This window comes from Sciurus carolinensis, chromosome 4 (assembly GCF_902686445.1).
Source record: "Sciurus carolinensis chromosome 4, mSciCar1.2, whole genome shotgun sequence".
Taxonomy (NCBI): Eukaryota; Metazoa; Chordata; class Mammalia; order Rodentia; family Sciuridae; genus Sciurus; species Sciurus carolinensis.
Genome location: NC_062216.1, coordinates 87752542 through 87778599, shown reverse-complemented (window position 1 = coordinate 87778599; position 26058 = coordinate 87752542). Strand labels below are relative to the sequence as shown.

General features: G+C 34.0%; 1 protein-coding gene across 1 annotated transcript in view; it reads right to left on the bottom strand.

Annotated features, from left to right (window-relative positions):
• The window catches only part of LOC124983261 (solute carrier organic anion transporter family member 1B3-like), an 80543-nt gene that overhangs the window by 7244 nt on the left and 47241 nt on the right, over positions 1 to 26058 (bottom strand). The window contains exons 8-13 of the mRNA XM_047550403.1: positions 15638 to 15880; positions 12488 to 12652; positions 11880 to 12075; positions 10154 to 10319; positions 7696 to 7880; positions 2502 to 2566 (exon numbers count right to left, since the gene is read on the bottom strand). Of these exons, the coding sequence (XP_047406359.1) occupies positions 2502 to 2566; positions 7696 to 7880; positions 10154 to 10319; positions 11880 to 12075; positions 12488 to 12652; positions 15638 to 15880 (1020 nt within the window). The remainder of the gene's footprint in view (positions 1 to 2501; positions 2567 to 7695; positions 7881 to 10153; positions 10320 to 11879; positions 12076 to 12487; positions 12653 to 15637; positions 15881 to 26058) is intronic.

Sequence of the window (26058 nt, the reverse complement as noted above, 5' to 3'; positions counted from 1 at the left end):
CACACAATAAAAAAGAAGAAACATTATGCACCTGCAAAGTGTTATCATACCAATCAACTGAAGTCTGGTAAAGGGGAGAAGGTTGTTAGTAAAACACAGAAGTTATGTTGGTTCATATGAAATTTTTCTTAGGCAAAAATTGCTGAAACAGTGGGAACAGAATCATTACTGGGAATGTGTAAAGCACTCAACTCAACTGCTTCAAAGGCAAGAGTTTTTTAACTCTATTTTAATAAATTAAAAGATGGGTGCTTATACCAGGACTCCTGGTGAAGGCCCAGAGAAGTGAAGATCCAGCTTCACAGAGTACCTGGGTTCTGGCATGTTATACTTGTTTCTGGGCTCGGGTTCCATTTTCCCCTTTCTTAGTGTTATAAAAGGCCACAAGCCAGTATTTCCTCTCCATCGATTGTATGCGTTTTTAAGTGCCTCCTGAAGTGATATAGGCTGTCCCAGTGAGGGCCTGTGTGGGTAAGTTTTGTCTGTGTGCGGGCTCTGATCACAATGATGCTTAAGTCTTCATCGGTCTGCCTCTAACCCTGTTTGAATTTGTAGTGCATAATTTTGCAGAATACAAGGCATTTCAGGAACACATAAGCTGTTTATTGTAGAAGTATCCATCTATTCTTCCTGCTATTTTAATAAACTCTGAGACTGACTCAGTTCTAAGCATGAGTAATTTGATCAAAAAATTTCAAGTAGACATCTAAGCCTCAGATAGTAGAACTGAGTTTTTTTGATTTTGCTTTTTTTTTTTTTTGCATGTTGATTAATGATTTTCAGATATTATTTGGTCATGTAAGAAATAACAGTGGTCATACATCACACTTTTACTTTTGACCTGTCTCAATTTCTGAGAGTGAGAAATCTTAGAAAGACAAGAACTGGTATCTGAGGCCAATGTTTCTGAGGAAAAGTGATCCTAAGAAAGTGGGTGAAAAATTTATAGGTTTCAAAAACGTGCAGCCATCCTTTGAAAATGAAAAAAATATATGCCAACCATCTATTTTTCCCATGTGATGCCACTGTTGTGAACAAACTTAATGAATTAGATGTTTAAGGCAACAAACATGGTCTTAATCATGATTAGAATTTAAAATTTTCTAGCTTACTTTCTAAATAACTTTTTGGATTTAATACACTATATAGGTCTGTCACAATTAACACATATATTGTATTCAAGACAATGTTTGGGAATTCTAAGTGTGGTATTTAGTATATATATTTTTTTCCCATAGTAGCATGTAGGTTTCAATGTACCTTATTTTGGATGAATCAAAAGAGATAGGATGGCAAAATTCCTTTTACTCCCTATTTTATGTTGCTAGAATTTCTTCTATTTATTTCAGTATATTAGAAGGAGTACTAACTATTTAGAGTCCATGTTCAGATCCTTTGGCCTGGGTTCTAGGAGTGAGGCATCTCTCTTGGATCTGAAGATAGAGAACTGCCTGGTGGTACAGACTGCCAGATTAGGGATGCACTAAATAAAATGCCTTAGAAAGAGTTGGAATGGACTTCTGCAGCACCCTTTTCTTCTCCTTTCATTCTCTCTATAGTTCATTTTAACTTTGAGGATCTGTGACATTTTTCTCAAATATACTTGGACAAGTTGTCCCTTTTAATTTGAAATTACACTTCTTTCCTTTGATTCAAAAGTTCGAAGGATTGGCCCCTCCCACTTCCTTTTCCTTTTGCCATCGGTGGCTTCCTCTTGTTGGTGGCTGGTCTTCTGCCCCAATCCCTAGATGAATGATTTTCTTTTCCTATTTCTTATAAGAATATAATGTCTGTAAATCATACAATGGGGTTAGGCAATATTAAAATAATGATAGGCATGTGGGGGTAAAATTGGCTTATGGCAATAAGATGATTTCCTACATCTCTGAGGAATCACTTTATTTGAATATTCAGAAATAGACCTTTAACCTCTGGAGCTTAGGGTCCTACTCTTTGCCAGTAAAGGTCATAATTTTCTGAATTTTTGTTATTTAGAACACTTTTAACCCAAGACACCCAATTTTAGAGTCTGAGTTCATTCTTTTGCCTTTTTAACTTGTAAAGGTTTACTGCTCAGCCTTACAGACCTGTGCAGTCAATGTCAATTTCTGTTGTTTCATACAAACTCAGCTTGACCAAATTTTCAGAACTCCTAAAATGCTTTAGGCATTACCTACATAATTTTAGAAGGTAGACCCTCCACTTTGCCTACCTGGAAGAAATATTTTTAGGCAGCAAAACTTTGGAAACTACTTACCTTTGTTTCATTCTGTGTGATACAAATATGACTTAAAGATTGACTTTAACTAGAATTAGCAATAAAATTCTCATTTAGATCAGTTGGCTTTCTTCTATTTCTTATTCTTTTCATTTACCATAAAAATAGAAATGATTCCTACTGAGACCTTTTAAAAACTTTTTTATAATTGGAGATTAATTACATTTAGTTTTTGAACTTTTACACAAATATTTATATCCTGAATTTAATATATTTCTCATACCTAGTGTTCGCATAATCAGTGAATGGCAACCCATAGCAAGTGATTTCAGTTCAGGTTGAACATTTCTGAAATAAGATAAAGAAACATTAAAAATCCTTAAAATATCAAATCGAGTTCAATATGAAAATGTTTCTCAGTGCATTTTTCTTCACCATTGAATGAAAAACCCTCAAGTGAATGGCCCATATTATATTATGTATTATTACATTTGCAGTTTTTTAAATATGAGGCAAACACCTAAGTCATAATAATTGTTATTCCCTAATTATTTAACGTGCTAGGGTATGGAGGCAGTTTGGCAAACAGTTTGACATTCAGTCCTTATGAAATTCCTATGAGAAAGTGGCAGTAACAGTAACAGTAGGGTGCCCACGAAGACAAATCATTTTGCGGGGTCTATTCAGCCAACACAGCCCAGAGGAAAAGAGCAGATCCTTCTATCTACGTACACCTCAGGAGACCTCTTTTCTCCCTTACTTCTGTCATTAATATTAACAGAAAATTTTACTAATATATTTTACAAATTATATAATGTAACTTGAAGAGTCAAAAAAAGTTATCTGTATTCCAGAGTCTAGTGTATTTAACTATCATCTTAAAAGTAGAGAGACCATTTGTTTCCTACATTAGAATTTCACTCACTCTTGCCTTTAGGAAGTTATTTCCATAATTCCATTGATCTGTGTTCAGTGAGCTGTTGATACCACCATCCATGATAACCTAATATGTATTAAATAAAATAAGACTATCTGGCAGCATTTAAGTGGTGGACTGACTTAGGAGAAGTGAGGGTATTTAAAAAATCTCACTTTTAACTGAAATATTGAATAATACAAAAAATGTTGCCTTGAACTATTTGTTCAGAGACCTAAGTAGACATTATCATTTTACAAACATTAAGTACCTCCCAGGAGATGTCATGTTAGTTCTTTTTCTTGACAATAAAGAGATAAATGACATTTTATACCAATTAAGTAACCTGGAGAAATCATTTAACCTCTCTTTGTCCCAGTTTCCTTTATTTGCAAAATTGGGATAATAATGCTTATTATTAATAATGTGAAAATCTTGCAATACAATGAACTAGCACCTGGAACCTCAATTTTCTTTATATGTACTTAATCCATGTGGGAGAGCTACTATTTGTTGACTTTCTCAAAGTATTAGAGAAAACCGGGTGCAGTGGCACACATCTATAGTCATAGTTATTCAAGAGGCAAGAGGCTAGCTTGAGCCCAGGAGATGAAGATCAGCCTGGGTAATAGAGTGAGATCTTATCTTTAAAAAAAAAAAGTATTTGCAAGAACTTATAAAGTTAACCAGGGTAAAAATTAAACCTAGCATAATAGAAAATAAACATAGCAAACATATATATTAAGAAAAAATAAATGAAAAGTAATTTTGGCTATGTTAAAAAGGCTATGATGCTTTGCTAGTTCTGCTATGGGCATGGAAGCTATGTCGGTTATTTAAGGAGGTGTTCTCATGCATAAGGGAAAAGAGAAAGTCAGTAGGAAGGGGAAGTTAACTTGTCCACCAAAATATCTCTCTCAAATACCAAATTTCTCAAGGGCGATTTTGGAAAGGGAGAAATTGCAGTTCATTCCTGCCTTAGGTCTCTGATAAGTGCCTGAAATGCCTTTTGCCACTATTGTTGATTTTCAAAGGGTGTACTTGGTTTACATACTAGAAACACAAAAGGCAAATGGATAGGTTATCAACTTAGAATTTCACCCAGAGAGAATAAGAGCAGGCAGAAGTGATATGACCTAGAGATAGGGATGTATTTTCCTAACGGTAGACTTGAAAGCTTCAACAATTCAGAGGAAATGATAAATGTCTGTGATACACTGACATGCATGCACCAGCCACACACAGTCCTGCATTCACCTGCATGTACACTGACACCTAGCCACATACTGATGTTCCTGATCCCCATACTCCATATTCACATGCACACGTCATTATCATGTAATTTGTCACTGCATTGTGACCTCACATCTGATATTAAACATCTCAGTACTTTGATGGTCCTCTTTTAGGATGAATTTTCAAGAAAAGCACCTGAAGAAGCTAAAAGTGTTATTTTTATTTAATGATTGAAGAATGTCTTCTAAATACAACAAATATAATTTGAATTGATCCTCTGTTGTTCTAATGATAGTCAGTCATCAGGACTTACTGTTTCCGGAGATAGTTATCAGTAAGACCTGAAAATCCTATCAATTGACAGCATAGATAAAGAATGCTTGTCTTCCTGTTTGCAAAAGACTGAAGCAAAGCTCTGTTTATTCCTAAATAAATTCAAATCATTTAAATGTATGTTAAAAAGCAACAACAACACTGCCCTCGTCTGGTCCATTTAGAGTTGATATTTTGCTAGTCAAGCTTACATGATGCCTCACATCCCTGTGTCACCAGCTGAATTCCAACACTCATATCTTCTCCAGATACCATGACTTTCACTGTCTCAGCCTTAATCCCACCCAGTATCCTACTTCTTTTTCATTACTCAAGTCTTTCCATTTTGCCCACTAAAATTCATAGTCTTTGGTTAGCAAAATGGTTAGATCTAATGTACTTTACAGTCCTTTCACTTTCTTGTTCTAAAGAAAGCCTGACTGTCTCCCTATGACTCTTTCCATGCAACCCTCTCCAGTGATGGTTGTTCTTCTCCCACACCTTCCCATGAATTTTACCCCTTGCAGATCCAAACTCGTCCTCTGAAAGACATCTAGCTCCCCTAAAGAGGTGTGATATCCTAACATAGGATTCCCAACCTCCTCGTTGAAGGTATCAGTTGCCTTGTACACCACCACTCCCATCTTTCCTCGACAATTTTAGTTTTAGGCTCTCTTTCATATTTTTCCAAAGCTCTCTGCCACTTTACTAGTTACTTTCATACCCACACAGACTATCCTCCCAAAGATCTGGCCTTCCACTTTCTTAACCTATTCTCTCCATGATCTTGTCTGCCTCCTCCATCCCAGTCAACTAACCAGTACACTTTCCTAATTCCCAGTTCTGAGCATCCCTCTCCTCATAACCACCCCCAACTTTAAATTCACTCCATGTAATGTACCACCTTCAATAAGCCCGAACCCCATAGGGCTCTTCAGACCCTTGACTCCCCCAACAGTTTCATGGGCAATCTCCATTTCAGCGCTTCACTTCTTTCCTCACCATGATCTTTTCTTTGTATACATGCTGGACATTTTTGTCTTTCTCATTCTTTTTTGTACAATAAATATTTTCATTTACCTTCTGCCTTTCCTACAGCACTGTCTGGAGGAAATAATTTTAAAATGCTGACTGGGCTAATTTTAAATTCATAAGCACAAATCCCTGGTGGGACCCCCACACAATCCTATTATATTTTATTTGTCTATTTTCTCTCACAGTTTTTCTACAGTCTTCAAGATTACTTGCTCAAATTTTCTGATCTTATCTTAAGCTTTTTCTTCTTCATGCTCAGCTGATTACCTTGCTTTTTATTTAACAGAAAAAAGAGAAGTAAACAGAAAAGGATTCTAGTATTCTTACACCACTAAAACCACATATTTACTTGTCTTTACCAATATGAACTATCTTCCCTTCTATTGTCCAATTAAACAGTGTTCTTGTTCATATTTGCCTCTTCTTTTCTCTGTAATAGGTCTCCCTCTTTCTTGTATAATCATCTATCTTCACCTCTCTCTCTGGTTAACATCATCAGCATGCAATCATGCTATTATATCTAGTTTTAAATATAAACGAAACTCTTGATGCCACAGTTCTGCTATCTACCACACCTTTTTTTCTGCTTCTTTTTATAACACTGCTCCTAGAAGAGATTTCACTACTGGCTAAGTACATTTTCCTTTCTTGCATTTTCTCTTGATGCTTTTCAAAAAGCCCTTAACCTTCCTATTTTCATAAATTATTTTTGCTAAGGCTAACAGTTACCAGCATGCCATGAAATACAGAGGTCACTTCCTAGTCCCTAACTCCATGATTTCTCAGTAGCTCTGGACACAGTGGTTCACACCCTCCTTTTTGATACTTTCTTCATCTGGCTTCTGGGTCATGGCCCTCTCCTAGTGTTTCTCATGCCCCATGAAACTTCCTTCTCAATTTCCTTCACTGGTTTCTTTTCCTGTTCTTCGTCTCTGAAGTTAAAATGCCTGGGTCTTGGGTCTTAGGATCTTCTTTCTATCTGAATTCAGTCCCTAAAAGATCTCAATGGTGTCGTAGTTTTAAATACCCTCTGTATGTTCCTGCTTCTAAATGTATCTCTGTTTCCACTGTTTTTTTTTTTTTTTTTTTCCTGAATGTCAGATTATGTATGTGACATTGTCTTCAGGTATCTAACAGGTTTCTCAGATTTACAGAGCTAGCCATCATATGTGTCCTTGCTTCTCCACTTCCTCCAACCTGTGCCTCCCTAGTCTTTCCCTTCTTGTTCAATAGTATCAGGAGCCTCCCAGAGATCAGACAGAACCTTGGAATCATCCCCCATATTCTCTATGTGTCATCCAAACCATCACCCAATTGTACTGGCTTTGTCTAAAAATAAATAAATAAGTAAATAATAAGAAAACAAAGAAAGAAAGAGAAAGAAAAAATTTATTGTGTTTCAAATCACTTTTCACTTTCCACTTCCTTTACCATCACCATCCTCAATCAATCCCCATCTTGTGGACAACTGGCATAGCCTTCCATTATCCCTGATTGCATTCTTGCCTCTCTCAAATTATTCTTTATACAGCAGCCACAGTCATTAGGAATGTCAGAGTAATTAGGTTTAGAATGTTATTACCACAGGCTTAAATCTATATCTAGTGCCCAAATGTTTTCTTCCAATTAAATCAATAGATGATTCACACTGACAGGCCTACCAGGATGCAGGGAAATGCAAAATGAAGAGTTCTTTTAGAATCATGGAGAGATTCTTTTACAATTGAAGCAAAAATCAATCATTCTGTGTTACTATTCTTAGCAAGAGGAGAAAGTATGGAATCTAGATGTCAGAATCCAAGGCAAAAATCATTATTAATTATGGCACCACAGTATCACAATAATCCTAAGAATATGCATTCTGAAATAATTAACAAGTTATAAACGTGGGTCCCAAATATTTTATGAAAAATGTATATATTATTAGGTGTCTTTATAGTCTAGTATATATGAAAATGCTTTAAAGAGTCATACTCACCTCATAAGCATCATAAAAAATGAGGCACCTCCCAATGAATGGCAAAAAGAACTTATGAGACTTGCACTTAAATAAATATAATATTTTGTTTTACAGTTTTCGGTTCTTGGGCATTCACCCAAACGGGCTGAATAATTTGTGTACTGAAAATTAGACCCTTCGATACAAGTACAGTTATGAAAGACCTAAAAAACAGTTTTTGAAACATTACAGAAAACATTTGAAAAATATGACAATGCTATAGATGCACTTCATTATATTTAAGAAATCTTACCCATTCAAACTAAAATATTTACAGTTTTAAAAAATTCTAAAAATATTGTTGCTTAATAGTTGAAGTCAAAATAGTTTCCTGGATTTTTTTCTAGATAAGAAAATGCAACTCACAATTAAAACTTAATTCATTTCTAATTTTAAAGTTAGGAAAGAATTGAAGAAATTAATGCTTGAAACTGTATATAAGTTCCTGTATTTAGTTTTCTCTGTATGCAATTTCATCATTCACATAAATTCTTCTAAATACTTCTCTTTCACCCAATTTTGCTTTCTTATAATATGACTACTCACTCTCTTTGACAATATCTACAAAGTGTCCCTGAAAAGGGATTACCTAGAGAATACAGAAATATAATAACTTTGGAAGGGGCCAAAAATTGAAATAGAGTTACCCATGAGAATGGGAAAAGTCCAAAGGAATGAAGCCAAGCAGGGGTTCTGGAATTTCATTTTGGCAAGCAAAATTGACATGTAAGAGTATAGTGACAGGTAATGAAACAGAAGATGTTATGACCAGAGATATTCAACACAATGGAATGGCCTAACGGTTGGGTTACAGAAAGGGAATACTTAGAAATACATGATTTTAGAAATTTTATCAGGCAGGTCATTGTCATAGATAGGTTGTTTTAGTAAGTTCTTTCTGATTCTAGACTAAACTAAAGTTGAAAAGAAGTTAACCTTGAATCTAATGCTAAGTCCAATTACTAAAGGAGGAATTGAGAAAGAATTTGAATCTATACTTGCATGATTCAACCAAACTTTACTTTCCTACTTTTTTGCTTTCTTTTTTTTTCAACTAGGAATAAAATGCAGGACTCCTCTACTGAGCAAGTATATTGGTTGATAAAATAAAACTTTGGCATAAATATTCTTACTTTAGAAGAGATGGGACAAATTAAAAAAAAAAACTCTTCTAAAATAAAAAGTTAATTAAAAGTAAAGAGAGAGAGAGAGGGAGATGGGTAATTATTACTAAGAAATTTAGTAGAAGACCTTGGTAGTAACTCTGAAAAGAGAAAATTATGTGACCATGATAGGCAGAACTCTCTTGAGTGTTCTAATATGCCTCCTCAAGGCTTTTACCAAATAGACAAAATGAGACCATGGGTTAAATAGGAACCCTCTTATTGAAGGGCACTATAGCCACAAATGTGAAATGTACGCTTTTAAGGATAGTATTTGGGCCGTATTTGTCCAAGTTTTTTAAACTGTGGCCCAGCTTCAGAGAATCTAGGGTGCTTAATTCTTCAAAGTTTGCCAGACTTTTCCATAATATAATTGTTAGGATTATATATAAGAGAATGGCAAAAAAAATTAAAAAGCAGTCACAGAGAGATATGGCAGAAAGAAATGATCTTAGCTGGTTATGTTGCTTATATTATTGATAAGAAAAGGGCCTAGGAAGAGATTCTCCAAATTTGTGAGATGTTGAGTGGATTAGAAGTATGAGAAATTTTGTAAATGATCTCAAACTATTGGAGAGTTGCCCAGGGAGCTGGGAAGAACAAATAGTTCACATGGAAAGGAATATTTTGAGTGAAGAAGAAAATGGTATTTTTATAGGACATGTTGGCAAAACATAAGTAGGATACTAAATAATCCTGGGTAGGAGAAGTACAAGCTTTGGTAAGTTCCTAATTAGAAAATTCAACCTTTGGTTTTGGGGAACTTCTAATTAGAAGATAAGAAATGTGCAGTCATGTGAGCATGAAGCTATGATGATTTCTTGGAAAGTCAAAAGAGTAATGAGTCCAGAGTTAAACACATAAGAATCTATATACAAAATTGTACAGAGATTATTGTTCCAGTAAGACAGAGAGTGCTGAAAAATGAGCTAACTCAGGACTTTTCCCTAATTTCTGAAAAATAAAGTAATTCTAACTTAATGAAAATCATATGCTTCAGTAAAATGAGATGCTTCCTAGAGACCCTAAATATATTAATATCCCAAAAGGTCATATTCTTACAATCTCAAGGCAAAAAAAGTGAGGTAATTTCAAATTAGAGTTCAAGTAACAAAAAGAACTGAGTGTGTTCCAAGCAAGATTTTCTATGAAGCTTTGTGTACACAGGCATCATAAAGACAGATAATATTGGAATCTTTTTCTTATATCCTTTGTTAAATTTAATCTGTGATTTTGATTAGGAAGAGGAGAGAAAGTTAAAAACTAATACTCACTATAGACTTTTTTTGGCCACTTGAAGACATGCATCCTGCTTGACAAGGTGAAATGTAAGTTATTCCATTGTCCCCACAGATTGGTTCCCATTGACTTTCATCACAATTGCAGTCTGAGTTGCAATAAGAAAGTGGTACATCTATATGAGATGCCACTGGATTAATTCTGGAAATATATGATAGATACATATCAAAAAGAGAGAGAAAAGAAGAGGAGGAAGGAGGAGGAAGTGAAGATTATGAGGGGGAGGAAAAAGGAAGTGGCAGAGAAGAAAAAGGAGGAAAGAGAACAAGAGAAAAAGAATTAGAGAATGAGTTTTCATTTTTTTGTTGTTGCTTTTTTTTTTTTTTTTTTTTTTTTTTAAGTTAGAGAAAGTTAATTGGGTTATGCCAAACCAAAATTTGTGGGGTTTTTTGTTAATGCTTATTCACTTTTTCACCCTCCATTTCTATCAAGACATGACTTATGAACTAGAAAAAGTAAAACTTAAAAAAGAAACCAGAAAGAATATGAGACTTAGGCAAAAGATCATGTATTCCAACTAGGAAATTTCACATTAGATAAATCACTTCATTTTTCTGAAACTTGGTTGTTCTTCAGTAAGATAATGGCAATAAACTGAGATTCCTCCCAGTTCACTGTAAAGTCACATAAATCTGTACATGTTATTTAACTAGGTTGAATTTTTTAAAAAAAAATCTGTTTCAAAGCTCTAGGTGCACTGTGTTTTGGTTTGCTATTAATAGTAGGTATTGGTGGATGGGAATGGTTGAAAGTCAGGATCAGGAGCAAGTGGGAACAAAATTCAAGATTACTTTGCCAAACCTCTGAGAATGGGGTGGTGTTTATGTAAGGAAATATGGGAAGATTTGATGAGTTAAAATTGACACTTCAAGAATCCAGTTTGAAAACTCAGAACCAACAGAAAGTAGCATGGTTACTCAACTATGATCCAAGGATCTTGTTGCTTGAATGTGAACCTTTCTAACCTTAAATTGTTAGCTATATTCATGAGATAGTAAGTCTGCACAGGAATTTTTCTCTTGATTTGGGGTGGACTGAAGTACTAAGAATACTTGACATTGTGTGATAATAATGGTAGCGGTTCTTCAACATTTAATATGCAATTATATGTGGGATAACTATAAATTCTACTTACAGTGAAAACACTACTAGAAGATACAGTTTCAGCTTGCAGAAAGCAAGAATTCAGTACAATGTAAGGAAGGTTCTCTTTGTAAGGTTGTTGACTATCAAAGTGTAATGTAGATAAAGGTTGTTAAGTCACTTTTGGAGAATGTCATTTGTATTACACTCACAATCCATCCAAGTGTGGAGTGGTTAAGACTATTTTGGAGCCCAAATCCTCAAATTTGACCCAGTGACAATCAGTGAAATCAGGTTAAGACATCGCTAGACATATAGTCTGTGTGTGTCTCCAAGCCTTACTTTCCACATCTATAAAACGGAAATAAAAGTATCCATCCTGCATTGTAAGCATCCCATAAATTATAATTATTATTATTACAACCTATGTAGCTTTTCTTTAAGGAAGAAATAGAAACAGTTTTTTGAGATCTTAAGAAATGTACATTTTAAGAATTTCTAAGTTGAAATTTCTCTCAACTAAAACAAAGTTTAGTTAAAACTGATTTCTGCTCTATTTTCCTCAATCTTTTCATTGGATAGTTACATTATGCAGTTGATATAGTGATATATACAAACCCATCATAGGTCAAGGTTATGCCGGCAATTGATTTGCTTTCACAGATTAGACCAACTTGTAATAGAGAAAAAAATATAGACATTAAATAAGTATAAAATGAAAGTTTTGCTATTCCAATCAAGGTCAATTTGAGTCTTTTAATGATATATCCTCCTGAAAACATTCCAGTTGCAACAGCTGGTAAGGTTATGAGTCCTAGAAATAAAAGAAAAAAGTTATAATTACATAAATATGTTTTTTATGTCTTTATGTCCTGGTTTTTGTACAATTAATCCTGGTTTCAGAGTCCATGAATTATATTATTATATTATATTATTGCACTACAAAATGATTTGTCTCAATATCTCAGCACAAAATTATAAGATCTAATTATTCAGGTACCACATCTAAATGTTCCATTCATATACAACTTTTACTTTAGGAGCTCTGTAACATGAGATATAACTTTAAGTACAGAAAGATTAATGAATTTAATAAGGTTTGAGAGAGAATAAATGGAAATTATTCACTGAAATATGAAGTTGCATTCACAATAAAACATCACTTGAAATAAAACTATTCAGTAGTACACAACTCATCAAGCAAACAGATAAACAATATGTCTTACCCATCATAATGTTAGTTTGAGATGCTGATTGACCATACTGCTGCTCTATGTATTTGAACAAATAAGTAATATGACCAACAAAGCTGCTTATCTGTAGCAATGTCACAATCAAGTATATAACATAGAGGTGATTGCTAAAGAGGGTTTTCAAAGACTGTAAAAAACCTTAAAATTATGAAAATAAAGAAAATATTACAATACAACTTAAATATAAGTATCTTATAAATATACTATATAAGATTTAAAATTACTTAAATACATAATAAATAAGAGTACCCTGGAACCCCACTGTCATGAGTTGTTTGCTTGTTTTGGGGTGGTTCTAGGATCAAACCCAGGGCCTCATACATGCTACACAAGACCTCTGCTAGTAAGATACACCTGCGACTCTCAATAATTTTTTTTATAGTTTTTTAAAAAACTTTATTTATCTTTATTTTTGCAGACTGCATTTTGATTCAATTTTAAAAACATAATTCTTCAATATTTCTGGAACATGTATTAATATTTATTTGTTTAGTTCATTTTAGTACCAAAATTAAATCATACATGTTCGCTTGTTTGTAACCTGCTTTGTTCACTTTATATTTGGTTGTTCTGGGTACTCTACCAATATATTACATACATTTTTATATATACACATATATTTATATATACATGTATTTACATATATAAATATATGTAATATATTCATATATATAAATATATAAATACATGTAATATATACATTCATTCAACAAATATTTGGTTTTCAATTCAATTAGGTATCAGATAATACATTGTGTTCAATAAGAATATGACATGTAATGTCTCTTATTTATCAGCACTTAATAATATAATCATTACATCAATAATATAATTATTCAACAGAAATTTAAATGATAGCATAATCCAAAACTTGATAACAGTAAGATTTAAAAATATTAAATATTAATTTAGTATGAGAATTCAGACATCTTGTTACCTGGTATACAGCTTCTCTATCATAAAATACTGACCCAGTAAATCTGGAAGTACCAAATATCATGTTGTCTAAAGATACAAGGAGAGACAGGATATAATGATGTTGTGTTTCACATCACATTATGACACGAATAACACAACCTCTGCATACAGTCAGGTGTGTAACCAAGTTATAACTTCCATTCACAGCAGAAATTATGGGATATATGTCTGTGATTACCAGGTGAACCAGCTGTAACAGTAGTTAAATGTAGGAAGAACTACATAGGAAAGCAGTAGGAAGTATTAGAGTTAAGTAAGATCAAACTAGATATTGTTATTGAGAAATGTATGAGATGGGCTTTAAAAGGCCAAAACTTAGACCAAAATGTTCAACTGCTCTCTTACCACTGCCCAGTCCAGAAAGACCATCACTGATTTGTGAGGCATTCTAAATACGCTGTGACCTTTGATTAAAAGAAACAGTACATAAATTCATCAGATCCACTGTATTTTGGAGGTGGCTGGGAACATAGATCCCTTCTAGATTGAACTTTCACACAATCAGATTCAATAAGTATCTTTACTCAACGGATCAATAAGTAGATCAAGTGACATTAAGCTGATTGCCTCAGAAAGCAACTGCTTTCTTTTGGATTGTTCTCATTGTGTACGTACTGTTTTGGGGTGAACTGAAATCTTGCTTTCTTTCCTTCTAACCAATCAATCTTAGTTCTACTTAAGAATACGTAGAATAAATACAATGATTTTTCTCTTGACTTTGTATTCTTAGTTACTTCTTCCATTCCTTATAGGTACATAATTAAGGCCCTCTTTACTATTTGGGTTACCATCCTCCAAATACAGTTGATAATATAACTGATGATTGTAATTGTCCTATTTTTGCAGCTTTATTATCTTCTGTCCTTTTTGGAAGGAAGGCAGTCAAACCTAGTTTCTATAGGTTTAGACAATCCATGAATATTTATTTGATGTGGTAGAGTAGAAACAGCATTTGCAAGTGGAAATTTTCTTGATATGCTATCAATGTGCATATTAAGTTTCAAAAACTTCCAAATCAGGTGTGCTGAATATGAATAATGAATAATGAACTCTTTGGGAAGCAAGGCCCAATTTGTAGTATTTCCCAATTTCCAAGGGAAAAAAACAAATTCTCCTGCTATGGCCAATTCAAGCTACCAGTGTAGTTGGAATTTTAACAGTGTTTCATGAGCCAATACAACCTGGCATACCACTGTTGTTAGGTTAAAGTGATGGAAAGAAGGAAATAACAAATGCGTAAGTAGAACTGATGACAGGAAGAGCTTGGGCTACACTTGAGAATTTGTAATTCCATCTCAATGTCAACTTGAAAAGGTTTCCAAGGGTTGCATTGCTTTGGATTTTACTATTTCACTAATTCCTTCCAATCTGAAAAATGCTGTCAACACTTCATCGTTTCATCTATTTTTCTTTGACCATTCTCTTGGTAATGGCTTCTCAGTGGTCCTCTATTAACCCCTAGGATTTATGTTTGAAAGAGAAGACATGTATCAAATAGTGGAGGATCCCAATTCACATTACTTATTCCAATGATTTCAGCTACTGCTGTTTCATTTTGATGAGCATTTTCAATACCTAGTCTGATCACTAGGCAGAAATCTTTCCTAAGTTCCTTCTCCTTACTCCATGTCTCTACCTGAGAATAGTTAAGTTTAACCAAGCCAAAGTACTTAATTAGAATTGTCTGTATAATTCTCATTATTGAGTAAATTCTTGGAAATAATTATACATTTTTGGAAAATGGAGGCAGGTCAATCACTAGGGCATAGTCTGGTGCCTAGAACCATTTGTTGAATGAATGAATGAGTGAATTAATGAAATATTATAAAAATTTTAACTTATTCATAGACTACACTGTATAATTTTGAAATGAACATATATTCTTTGGTTTATAAGGAACAGATGTTTTAGTTTTTGACTGTTTTCTCCATGCTAATGGCCATAAATCTGATCCTATTCAGTTTTTCATATGCTCAGAAAGTATTTACTAATTTTAATAGGAGTTTTATAAAAATAACAGCTAAATCTAGTGTACAAGAAAACAAACTCCATCTGATTTAGATATGAATTATTATTTTGGAATATTCACTCTTCCCTTTCAATGGTTTAATAATTCCAAATTGACTAGGAATGTGAAGTACTTACCAGCTGTATTTATAGTAGTCTTTTGCTCATGGTTAGTCAAATTAACTGTTTGATTCCTTTCTTCATTTGTTTTAAGTACACGTAAAGATGTTGAAACTTTCCTTTCTTTCTTTGATTTATTTGGATTTTTGGGTAAAAAAAAGAATGGTATGGAGGAAATAATGGCTAGTAGTCCAGACACAAGGAAACTGAGCCACCAAGCACCAACCCAACGAGAGTCCATAGGAGTTATTCTGACACTGCCTAGAATAAATAATTTAAAGAACACAGTAAAAAATAATTTTGAAAGATAATAATATCTAAGCAATAATTATAATGATTACTGTCCTCCAGAGATGAAGTAAACTGTATTCCATCAATTCAAAGAGGCAATCAAACAACATTACCCTTTGTAAATTTATGATTACACAAGTGGTATGCCTTTACTCCATGTACAAACAGAGAAACAACATGTATCCCATTTGTTTACAATAAAAAAAAAAGTTAAAAAAAAACAAAGAGGCTGTTTTCTTCTTTCATATTTTTTAAATTTATTTTTATTGTAAACAAATGGGATACATCTTGTTTCTCTGTACATGAAGTAGAGGCACACCATTTGTGTAATCATACATTTACACAGGGTAATGGTGTTTGATTCGTTCTGTTATTTTTCCTCCCACCCCACTCCTCCCACCCCTCTTTCCTCTCTATACAATCCCTCCTTCCTCCATTCTTGCCTCCCTCCCACCCTCCATTATGTGTCATCATCCGCTTATCAGCGAGATCATTTGTCCTTTGGTTTTTTTGAGATTGGCTTATCTCACTTAGCATGATATTCTCCAATTTCATCCATTTGCCTGCAAATGCCATAATTTTATTATTCTTTATGCCTGAGTAATATTCCATTGTATATATATATATATATATACCACAGTTTCTTTATCCATTCATCAATTGAAGGGCATCTAGTTCCACAATCTAGTTATTGTGAATTGAGCAGTTATGAACATTGATGTGGCTGTATCTCTGTAGTATGCTGACTTTAAGTCCTTTGGGTATAGGCCAAGGAGTGGGATAACTGGGTTAAATGATGGTTCCATTCCAAGTTTTCTAAGGAATCTCCACACTGCTTTCCAGAGTGCTGCACTAACTTGCAACCCCACCAGCAATGTACGAGTGTACCTTTTCCCCCACATCCTCTCCAACATCTTTTGTTGCTGATATTCTTGATAATCTCAATTTCTGAGATCAAAAAATATGAAAGACAAGAATACAAGCATCAATAGGTCTTTCATATTTTTTGATCTCAGAAATTGAGATAAGTCTAACATTTAATGACATCTTACAATTGCTGTTATTCACAAATCAGTTATTAGACTATTTAATAGCCTGAGCTTGTGTAGACATGGTGACTTTTTGGATGACATGACTGCAAAACTGCCAACATTGGATATTTAAACCTAAAATGACTTAACAAACATGGAGGGAATATGAATGCTCGTTGCCATCTGAAAATATCTAGGTGTACCATCTGCTCAGGTCAAGAAAGCACCAACAATGAAACTTAGAGCAATTTTCAATAAATTCTCATAGCCAATAGAAGAGTTTTTCTCTCTATCCAAAAACCTGCATTCACAACTCTTTTTATAGCACAGAGGATAAGTTTGGTGAAAAAACACATACAATGAAAATCTGAATTTAAAAGTAATCCAGAAAAGTTGTACTTTACATGTTAGAAATAATTCAACCATTTTAATTCAACTATATGTTCCTTTAAGGCATACAGAAGGATTATGGGTTAAAACTATAAATCAAGTGTAAATGAGCTACTTCAGTAAATATAAGATGAGCAGTCTAAGTATTAAGAAAGGACACATAAAGATTATCAGCAAAATGACAGAAAAGGAAGCCATAAATTCTCATACCCCAACAAACGCACTGATTCAATAGCAATAGACGGATCAATTCCACTTTTGAGAAATCCAGAAACTTGTTGAGAAGCACCTATACCCCAATCAAATACTAAATTAGCCACAAGAAAACCAGTAGGAAAATTGGAAATCCCATTTCTTTGTAATTCCCAACTCAGTAGAATCCCATAAGATCAGGAAGAATTAGCAGTTTGAACTAGTTTGTGAATACTTGCCACAATTCTCCTGCCTATCACAGAGTGAATGGGAAGAGAAAAATTTGGACTATACATCCAATATTTCTACTTTTCCTGATCAAGGGACTGAAGGGCATGGTTTCTATCTTACTTAGTTCAGGGTGCTGATAGGACCCAACATATGCTAAACTGAGCACTTGCTGAATCCAACTACTCTATGTTATGTTCACATCTATGAAGTAAACACCCTTATACCATTTTTCAGAGGATACCTGCAAAGATATTAAATCACTTGCCTATGACTCCAGGCTGCAAAAACAAATGGGGCAGTTTGAACAATGTATGCACTCACCACATAATTGAAGAATAACTGAATTGAAAAATTAAATTAAAGAACTTAATAATAGATTACAGTGAACAGAAGAAAGAATAAGTAAACTTGGAGGCAGGCTACTTGAAATTATACAGTCAGAGGAGCAAAAAGAAAAAATGTAAAAGAGTGAAGAAAACTTAAAGAATTTATGGGACATCATCAAAAGAACATTAGAGGATATGAGAAAGAGAAGTGGGAAAAAAGTACCATGAAGATCATTCAAATGACACCTGAAAGCCTCCAAAATCTGGGAAAATAAATTAACAGCCAGATCCAGGAATTATAAGTGATCCCAAAATAAGATGAATGCAAAGAAATTTCCAGCAGAAAACTTGTAGACTAGAGAAGTGGGATGATGTATTCAAAATTCCAAAAGAAAAGTACCTGCCAACCAAGAATACAATACCCATTAAAGAATGTCTTTAAATAATGAATAAGAGATAAATATTTTCCCAAACAAAAGCTCAGGGAGTTCATAACTATTAGTCCTTCTATCCAAGAAAAACTAAAGAGAAGGGATAAAGATGTTGGCTCAGAGGAATCCACTGTGTTGCAGTAGCTCCCGAAGAGTGAATTAGATCATCAGTTCTGCAGTGACAAACTGAGGTAGGGAAATGGGGAAAAAGGAGGGGGGCAACTTAGCTAGTCTCAAGGAAAAACAAACAAACAAAGCCAGCTTCTAGTATGGGAAGACAATGAATAAAAGCAACAGATGGCAGCAAGGTCAGGCATGCTATGGCTCAGCGGGGGAGAAGAAAGCTCATCTCTAACAAGCCAAAAGACCTTCTCCCACCAAGCTCAAGAAAAATAAATGTTGATCAGCATATCCACAATAAGAGCAGATAATAATCTCCAAAAAGATGGACTGTACATGCCAGAGAGAAAGTCAAGCTGTGGAACTCTGAGGCCAGGTAGATAAGTGATAATTCCCAACAGAAATATTGGATTCTCCCTAGAAGAGGTGATCAGAGCAAGGGAAGCACCAACAGCTTGAAGGGATTCATTGATCAGGATTCACCAGTCAGCAGATTCAGAATTCGTGAAACACCCTTGTTTTTCAGAAATCCACTTTTTTCTTGGTTTCTTTCACTCATTATTATCATTGTTGTTGTTGTTGTTATTTTGTCCTTCACCTGATATACTTGCTTTTGATTATCCAAAATCAATAACTTAGGCTACACTTTTCATGGGATCTGTGGGTGCCTATATTCAGAATCTGTGCATAAGAGAGAGACTGGGACCCTTCTGAGTCTTTGCATAATGGACAAGAACAAAGGTTCTTCCATTTGAAACTGACAATCTGATCCCTGGAACAAAGAGAGTGACAGATAACAGGCAGGAAACTGAGTATGATCAGAAGGAAAGTTCCACCTCCCTCCTAGTTCAATAGCGTCTGAAAGTTAAAGTGAAGCTTCCACACAACTTTCCATAGCAATGGACAGGGACTCTTGGAATGAGAGATACAGTTCAAGCCTGATAAGGATGAAGCAGGCAAAGAAGTGCCATGGCCAGTTACCTATCACACCTACACTCCCAACCCAACACAACAAGATCATTCTGAGAGAGCAATAATAGACCATATTTTAGGCTACAAAGCAAGTTTTAGGGCAAACACAAAGCCAATATTATTACAGAATGGAGAAAAACTGAAAACATTTTCCCTGAAATCAGGACAAGGATTTCCACTGTCACCACTCCTATCCAATATAATACTTGGAACTCTAACCAAAATAGTTAGTCAAGAGAAGGAAAATAAAGGTACACAAATAGGAAAGGAAGAAGTCAAACTATGTGGGTTGATGACATGATTCTATACTTAGAAGACCCAAAGAACTCCACCAGAAAATGTCTAGAGCTGATAAAGAAATTCAGCAAAATTATAGTATGCAAGATCAACATCCAAAGATCAAGAACCTTACTATACACTAATAATGAACCTGAGAAAGAAATAGGGAAAATAATTCCTTTCACAGTAGCCTCAAAACAAAACAAAAATGGGAATAATCTGACCATGAAGGCAAAAAACTTCTACAATGCAATTTATAGAACACCATAAAAATAAATTGAAGAACTTAGAAGACTGAAACATCTCCCATGTTTTTTAATAGGCAGAGATAATATTTTCAAAATGGCCATATTATCAAAAGCAATCTACAGATTCAATGCAATCCCTACCAAAATACCAATGACATTCTTCACAGAACTAAAAAAAAATTCATACGGAAGAATAAAAGACCCAGAATAGCCAAAACAATTCTAAGCAATAATAGTAATGCTGGAAACATCACAATATCTGATCCAAAATTATACTACATAGCTATAGTCATAAAAATGAGATAGTATTTGCAATATAAACAAACATAAAGACCAATGGAGTGGAGAAGACACAGGGACAAATTCATATGATACAGTTGACTGATCTTTGATAAAGTGCCAAAAGCATACATGGAAGAAAAGATAGCTTTTTTAACAAAGGGTGCTGAAAATATTGGCTATCCACATGTAGAAGAATTAAACTATATTCCTATTTCTCCCCTTGCATAGCAATCAATTCGATGTGAACACTTTCATATCAAATTGTTTTAGAACTAGACAAGAATCATGTCAAGAGCTAGAAGAAAACTTAGGTAGGGTCAGCACACCAATATGTTGGCACAGGCATCAACTTCCTTAATAGACTCCTAAATTTCAAGAAATAAACCCAAGAATTAATACAAGGGATGGCAACAAACTAAAAAACTTCTGTACAGCAAAGGAAACAAGAGCATAAAGAGAGGACCTACTGAATGGGAAGAAATCTTCGCCAGCTACTCTTCTGACTGGGGATTAATATCCAGAATACATAAAAAACTCAACACCAGAGAAACAACCCAATCAATAAATTGGCAAATGATCTAAATAGATACCTCTCAAAACAAGAAATCTAAATGACCAAGAAATATATGAAAAAATGTTGAATATTCTTAGCAATCAGGGAAATACAAATCAAAGGGAAGAACTAAAGCCAATCCTCAATAATTTTTTCTCACTCCCGTTAGAATACAAATGACAATAAATTCTGGTGAGGACATGAGGAAAAATGTACACTTCTACAGTGTTTGCAAGTGAGTGACACCACTTTGAAAATCAGTATAGAGATTCTTCAAAAGACAAGGAATAGAACCATCATATGACCAAGCTATTCCACTCCTTGGTATTTATGCAAAAGAACTAAAATCAGCATACTATAGCAATAGACACACTCCAATGTTTATAGCAGTGCAATTCACAATATCCAAATTATGGAATCAGTCTAGGTATCTGTAAATAGATGAATGGATAAAGAAAATTGTGGTGTATGTACACAATGAAGTTCTACTCAATCATAAAGAAGAATGAAATTATGCCATTTGCTGGTAAATGGATGGAACTGGAGATCACCATGCCTAGTAAAATAAGCCAGCCTCTCAAAGTCAAGGGTCAAATGTTCTCTCTCATATGTTGAAGCTGGAGAGGGAAAAAAAAAAAAAAAGAAATAAAAGATGGATCTCACAAAAAAACAGAAGGTAAACCAAGAGAAGAAAGGAAGGGGATTGAGTGGAAGAGAGGAGGAGAGGGTCTGGGGAAGTACTGGGGAGTGAAGTGCACTACAGTATGCTATGTCCATATACAAATATATACCACAATGAATCCTATATTTATATATATTTATGCACTAATTAAAAATAATAATATAAGGGATACCAGCAGGGTAGAGCAATGGGAGTGGAGCAGAGAGGAGGAAAGAAAAGGGGAGGGACTGGGGAATGAGAGAGATTATATTATGTTATATAAATGTATGAATATGGCTTTAAGGAGTCACATTCTTACATATAATTATAATGCATTAATAAAAATGGGAAAAAAAAGAAAAACTAAGAAATTTTTCAACTTGAAACAAAGGGACACTAAACACCAACATGATAGTATAAAAATGTATAGCACTCATTGTGTACATACATATGTGCACTTACATGTGTACATGTGTAAACATATATATATATATACAAAATACATGTACATATGTAGACAAATATAAAATACTATATTACTGTATTGGTAGTGGGTAAATCACTTAATTCTAGAATAAATGTTAGAAGACAAAGACATTAAAATAATACACTTAAATATGTTAATAGATACATAGTGTAAATAGATTGTGAAATATTAAAATAAAGTGTGTGAATGAGTAGTAAAATCATAGTTTTTATAGGTATTTGAAGTTACTATAAGCCTAAAATATACTGTTATAAGTATAGTATATTTTATATGTTTCATGATAGCCATAAAAAGGTTTATAGAAGTTATAAAAAGGAAAAAAATGAACCAAAGCATATCATTACAAAAAATAAATCACCAGAAAAGGAGCAAGCGAAGAAATGGACAAAGGTACCACAATATAAGCAGAGAATGACTGACAAAGGAACAATTGTAAATTCATCCTTATTAATAATTACTTGAAGTATAAGTGGATTAAACTCACCAACCAAAAGACATAGAGTGACTGAATGGATAAAATAAGACATAGCTACATGTTGTCTATAAGAAAGTCACATTTAAGGATATACAGTCTGAAAATGAAGGGTTAGATGGAGACATTCATGCAAATGGTAGGGAATGGGGTAACTATTTAAAATAAACTTGTTTTCTCTGATAGGTAGAAGTTAACCCACAATAAGGGGGGTGGTGAGGATAAGAACCAAAGTGCAGTAGAGTACACAATGGAAAAGGGAGGGAAGGGAGGGGGATGAGCAAGCGAAAGACAGTGGAATGAATCTGACCTAGTTTTCCCATGTACTTACATGAAGACAACGCAGAGAATCCCAATACCATATACATCCATAAAAGTGGGACTCTAACTAGAATAAGATATATTCCATGTTTATAGAATTATATCAAAATGGATTCTGCTGTCATATATAATTGAAAAGAACCAATAAAAAACTGTGGTTTATATGAAAAAAATAAAGAACTTAAAAATCAGTAAAAGAATATTGTTTTCATGAAACATTTTATTAATGAATATTTATTTATGACAAGGAGTATAGGCTAAATTAAAATAAATTATATGCGACTCAAAATAAAATAAACTTGTAAGTCAAAAACTGTCTCGAGGGCAATTTACCAGGAAGATTAAACAATTATAAACATATATGCACCTAACACTGGAATATTTAAATATATATGGTGAACAGTGACAGAACAAGGAGAAACAGAGAGGAATGCAATAATAATAGGACACCTCAATACTACCTTTTCAGTTATCAATAGAATAACCAGAGAGAACATCAAGAAGGAAACAGAGGACTTTAACAACAGTATAGAACAATTAGAACCTACCAACACATAGAGAACACTCTATCAAGAATAGCAAAATACAAATTCTTCTTAAGAATAAATAGAACATTCTCCAAAACAGACCACATACACATCAGGTCATTAAACAAGAGTTAATGAATTTTTAAAGATTGAAATGATATACAAACCAATTATCTTTTCCTCCTACAATGGATGAAACTAGAAATTAATAGCATAGGAAAACTGAAAAATTCACAAGTATGTGGATATTAAACAACATACTTTGGACAATGGGTTGAAGAAAAAAATCTAAAGAGAAATTAGCAAACACTTTGAGACACACAAAACTAAGAATACAATATATGTGGGATGCAGCAAGAACAGTATCAAGAGAGAAATTTATAATGTCTACCTTGATGGAGTAAATTTTATTCTTATAATCCAAGAAGTTATAATCCAAGAGGTTATTTTCTTTAAGTTATGGTCACTAGCAGCAACTGGCATTTTGCTGACTCTCAATAAAACTAATAAAAGTTGTTATTATAACAATTAAGATTGGGGAAAAAAAAACAGACAATAAAAGTAAAAATAGATAAGGAGGACTCCACTCAAACTAAAAAGCTTCTGCACAGCAAGGGAAATAGTGAATAGAGTGAGAAAGCAACCTATAGAATAGGAGGAGATATTTGTAAGTCATATATCTGATAAGGAGTCATTTTCAAAATATACAAAGAAGTCCTACAACTCAATAACAAAAGAATAACCTGATTTTTAAATGTGATAAGTACTTAAATAGACGTTTCTCCAGAGGAGATGTACAAATGAGCGACAGTATATGAAAAGACACCAAGTGTCACTCCCAGGGAAATGCAAATCAAAAGCACAATGAGATAGCACTTCACACTCATTAAAATAACTATTATAGAAACAACACCAAGAACATCAAACAAATGTTGGTAAGGATGTGGAGACATCAGAAACTCTCTATCCTGTTGGTAGAAAGCAAATGGTGGAAACACTATGAAAAACAGAGACCCAGTCCCAGGCTAGCCCGGCTCCAGCTGGTGGTCTAGCACCCGTGCTGCAGTTCATCAACTATCAACAGGTGGGGGTGCCTCTGCCCACTAGTATGAATTATACCCCACCTGGAGGCCACCATCCCTAGAGGGGCAGCACCCTTCTTGGGATACAGCATTTTCAAGTTCCTCCCAGGCATCAGGCTAATAAAGGCAAGGAGGTTTGAACAGTACAGTATAGTCTTACTGTAGATTTTTTTTGGTAGTAGTAATATTACAATCACTCCTATTATACCTACTATTATTCCTACTTTTCTTTTATTAATATTTTTCTCACCCTCTCTATTTTCCTCTTATCTACCTGTCTCCTTGGAGACTCTCTCACTTTTCTCATGCCAACAACCAATTTCTTTTAATTCTGCTTTCACTACTGCTATGACATAGTACCTCTATAGACTCACTTCTTATCTCATTAACGTTGTATCCTACACCCTTCCCATCCTCTCTGTCCACGATTAGAGACTGTGGTCCTTATTGCAAACCAATTGGCTAAACTGTAGATAATAATCGAACTCATAATCTCTGCTTACCAAGACAATATGGTTAATATCTTAAAAGAGACTATTTGAGTTAAGGATGCATATTGTTTGTATGGTGTGCTGCTAATATTGATCTCTCACTTCAAGGTGAGGTACTGGAAACCTGCAGGGACATATAAGTCTATAGGGGGGGGAACTGCAATACCTTAGATTTGCACTGCTAGAGGGGAAGATGCATGAACAACATGAGAAAACAAGGGAAGAAAGTGTCCAAAATAAACCTAGATGCTACATAAATAGACTCCAATAACAGCATGACAGAAGAAATGTCAGAAGGGGAGTTCAGAATGTACATAATTAAAATGATCAGAGAAGCAAACGATGAGGTAAGAGAGCAAATGCAGGCAATGAATAATTGCACCAATCCACAGTTAAAAGAGCAAATGCAGGAAGCAAAAGATCATTTCAATAAAGAAATAGAGATTCTGAAAAAAAAAAAAAAACAGAAATCCTTGAAATGAAGGAAACAATAAATCAAATTAAACACTCAATGGAAAGCATAACCAACAGGCTGGATCACTTGGAAGACAGAACCTCAGACATTGAAGACAAAATATTTAATCTTGAAAACAAAGTTGACCAACTAGAGAAGATGGTAGGAAATCATGAATAAAACCTACAATAATTATGGGATATCATGAAAAGACCAAATTTAAGAATTATTGAGATTAAGAGATAAAACCAAAGGAATGGATAATCTATTCAATGAAATAATATCAGAAAATTTCCCGAATCTGAAGAATGAAATGGAAAATCAAATACAAGAGAGGCTTACGGGACACCAAATGTACAAAATTACAACAGATCCACACCAAGTCAGAGTATAATGAAAATATCTAACATATAAAATAAAGATAGAATTTTAAAGGCTGTCAGAGAAAAGAATCAGATTACATTCAGGGGGAAACAAATATGGATATCAGTAGATTTCTCAACCCAGACCCCAAAAGCTAGAAGGAAATGGAAAAACATATTTCAAGCTCTGAAAGAAAATGGATGCCAACCAAGAATCTTATACCCAGCAAAACTTA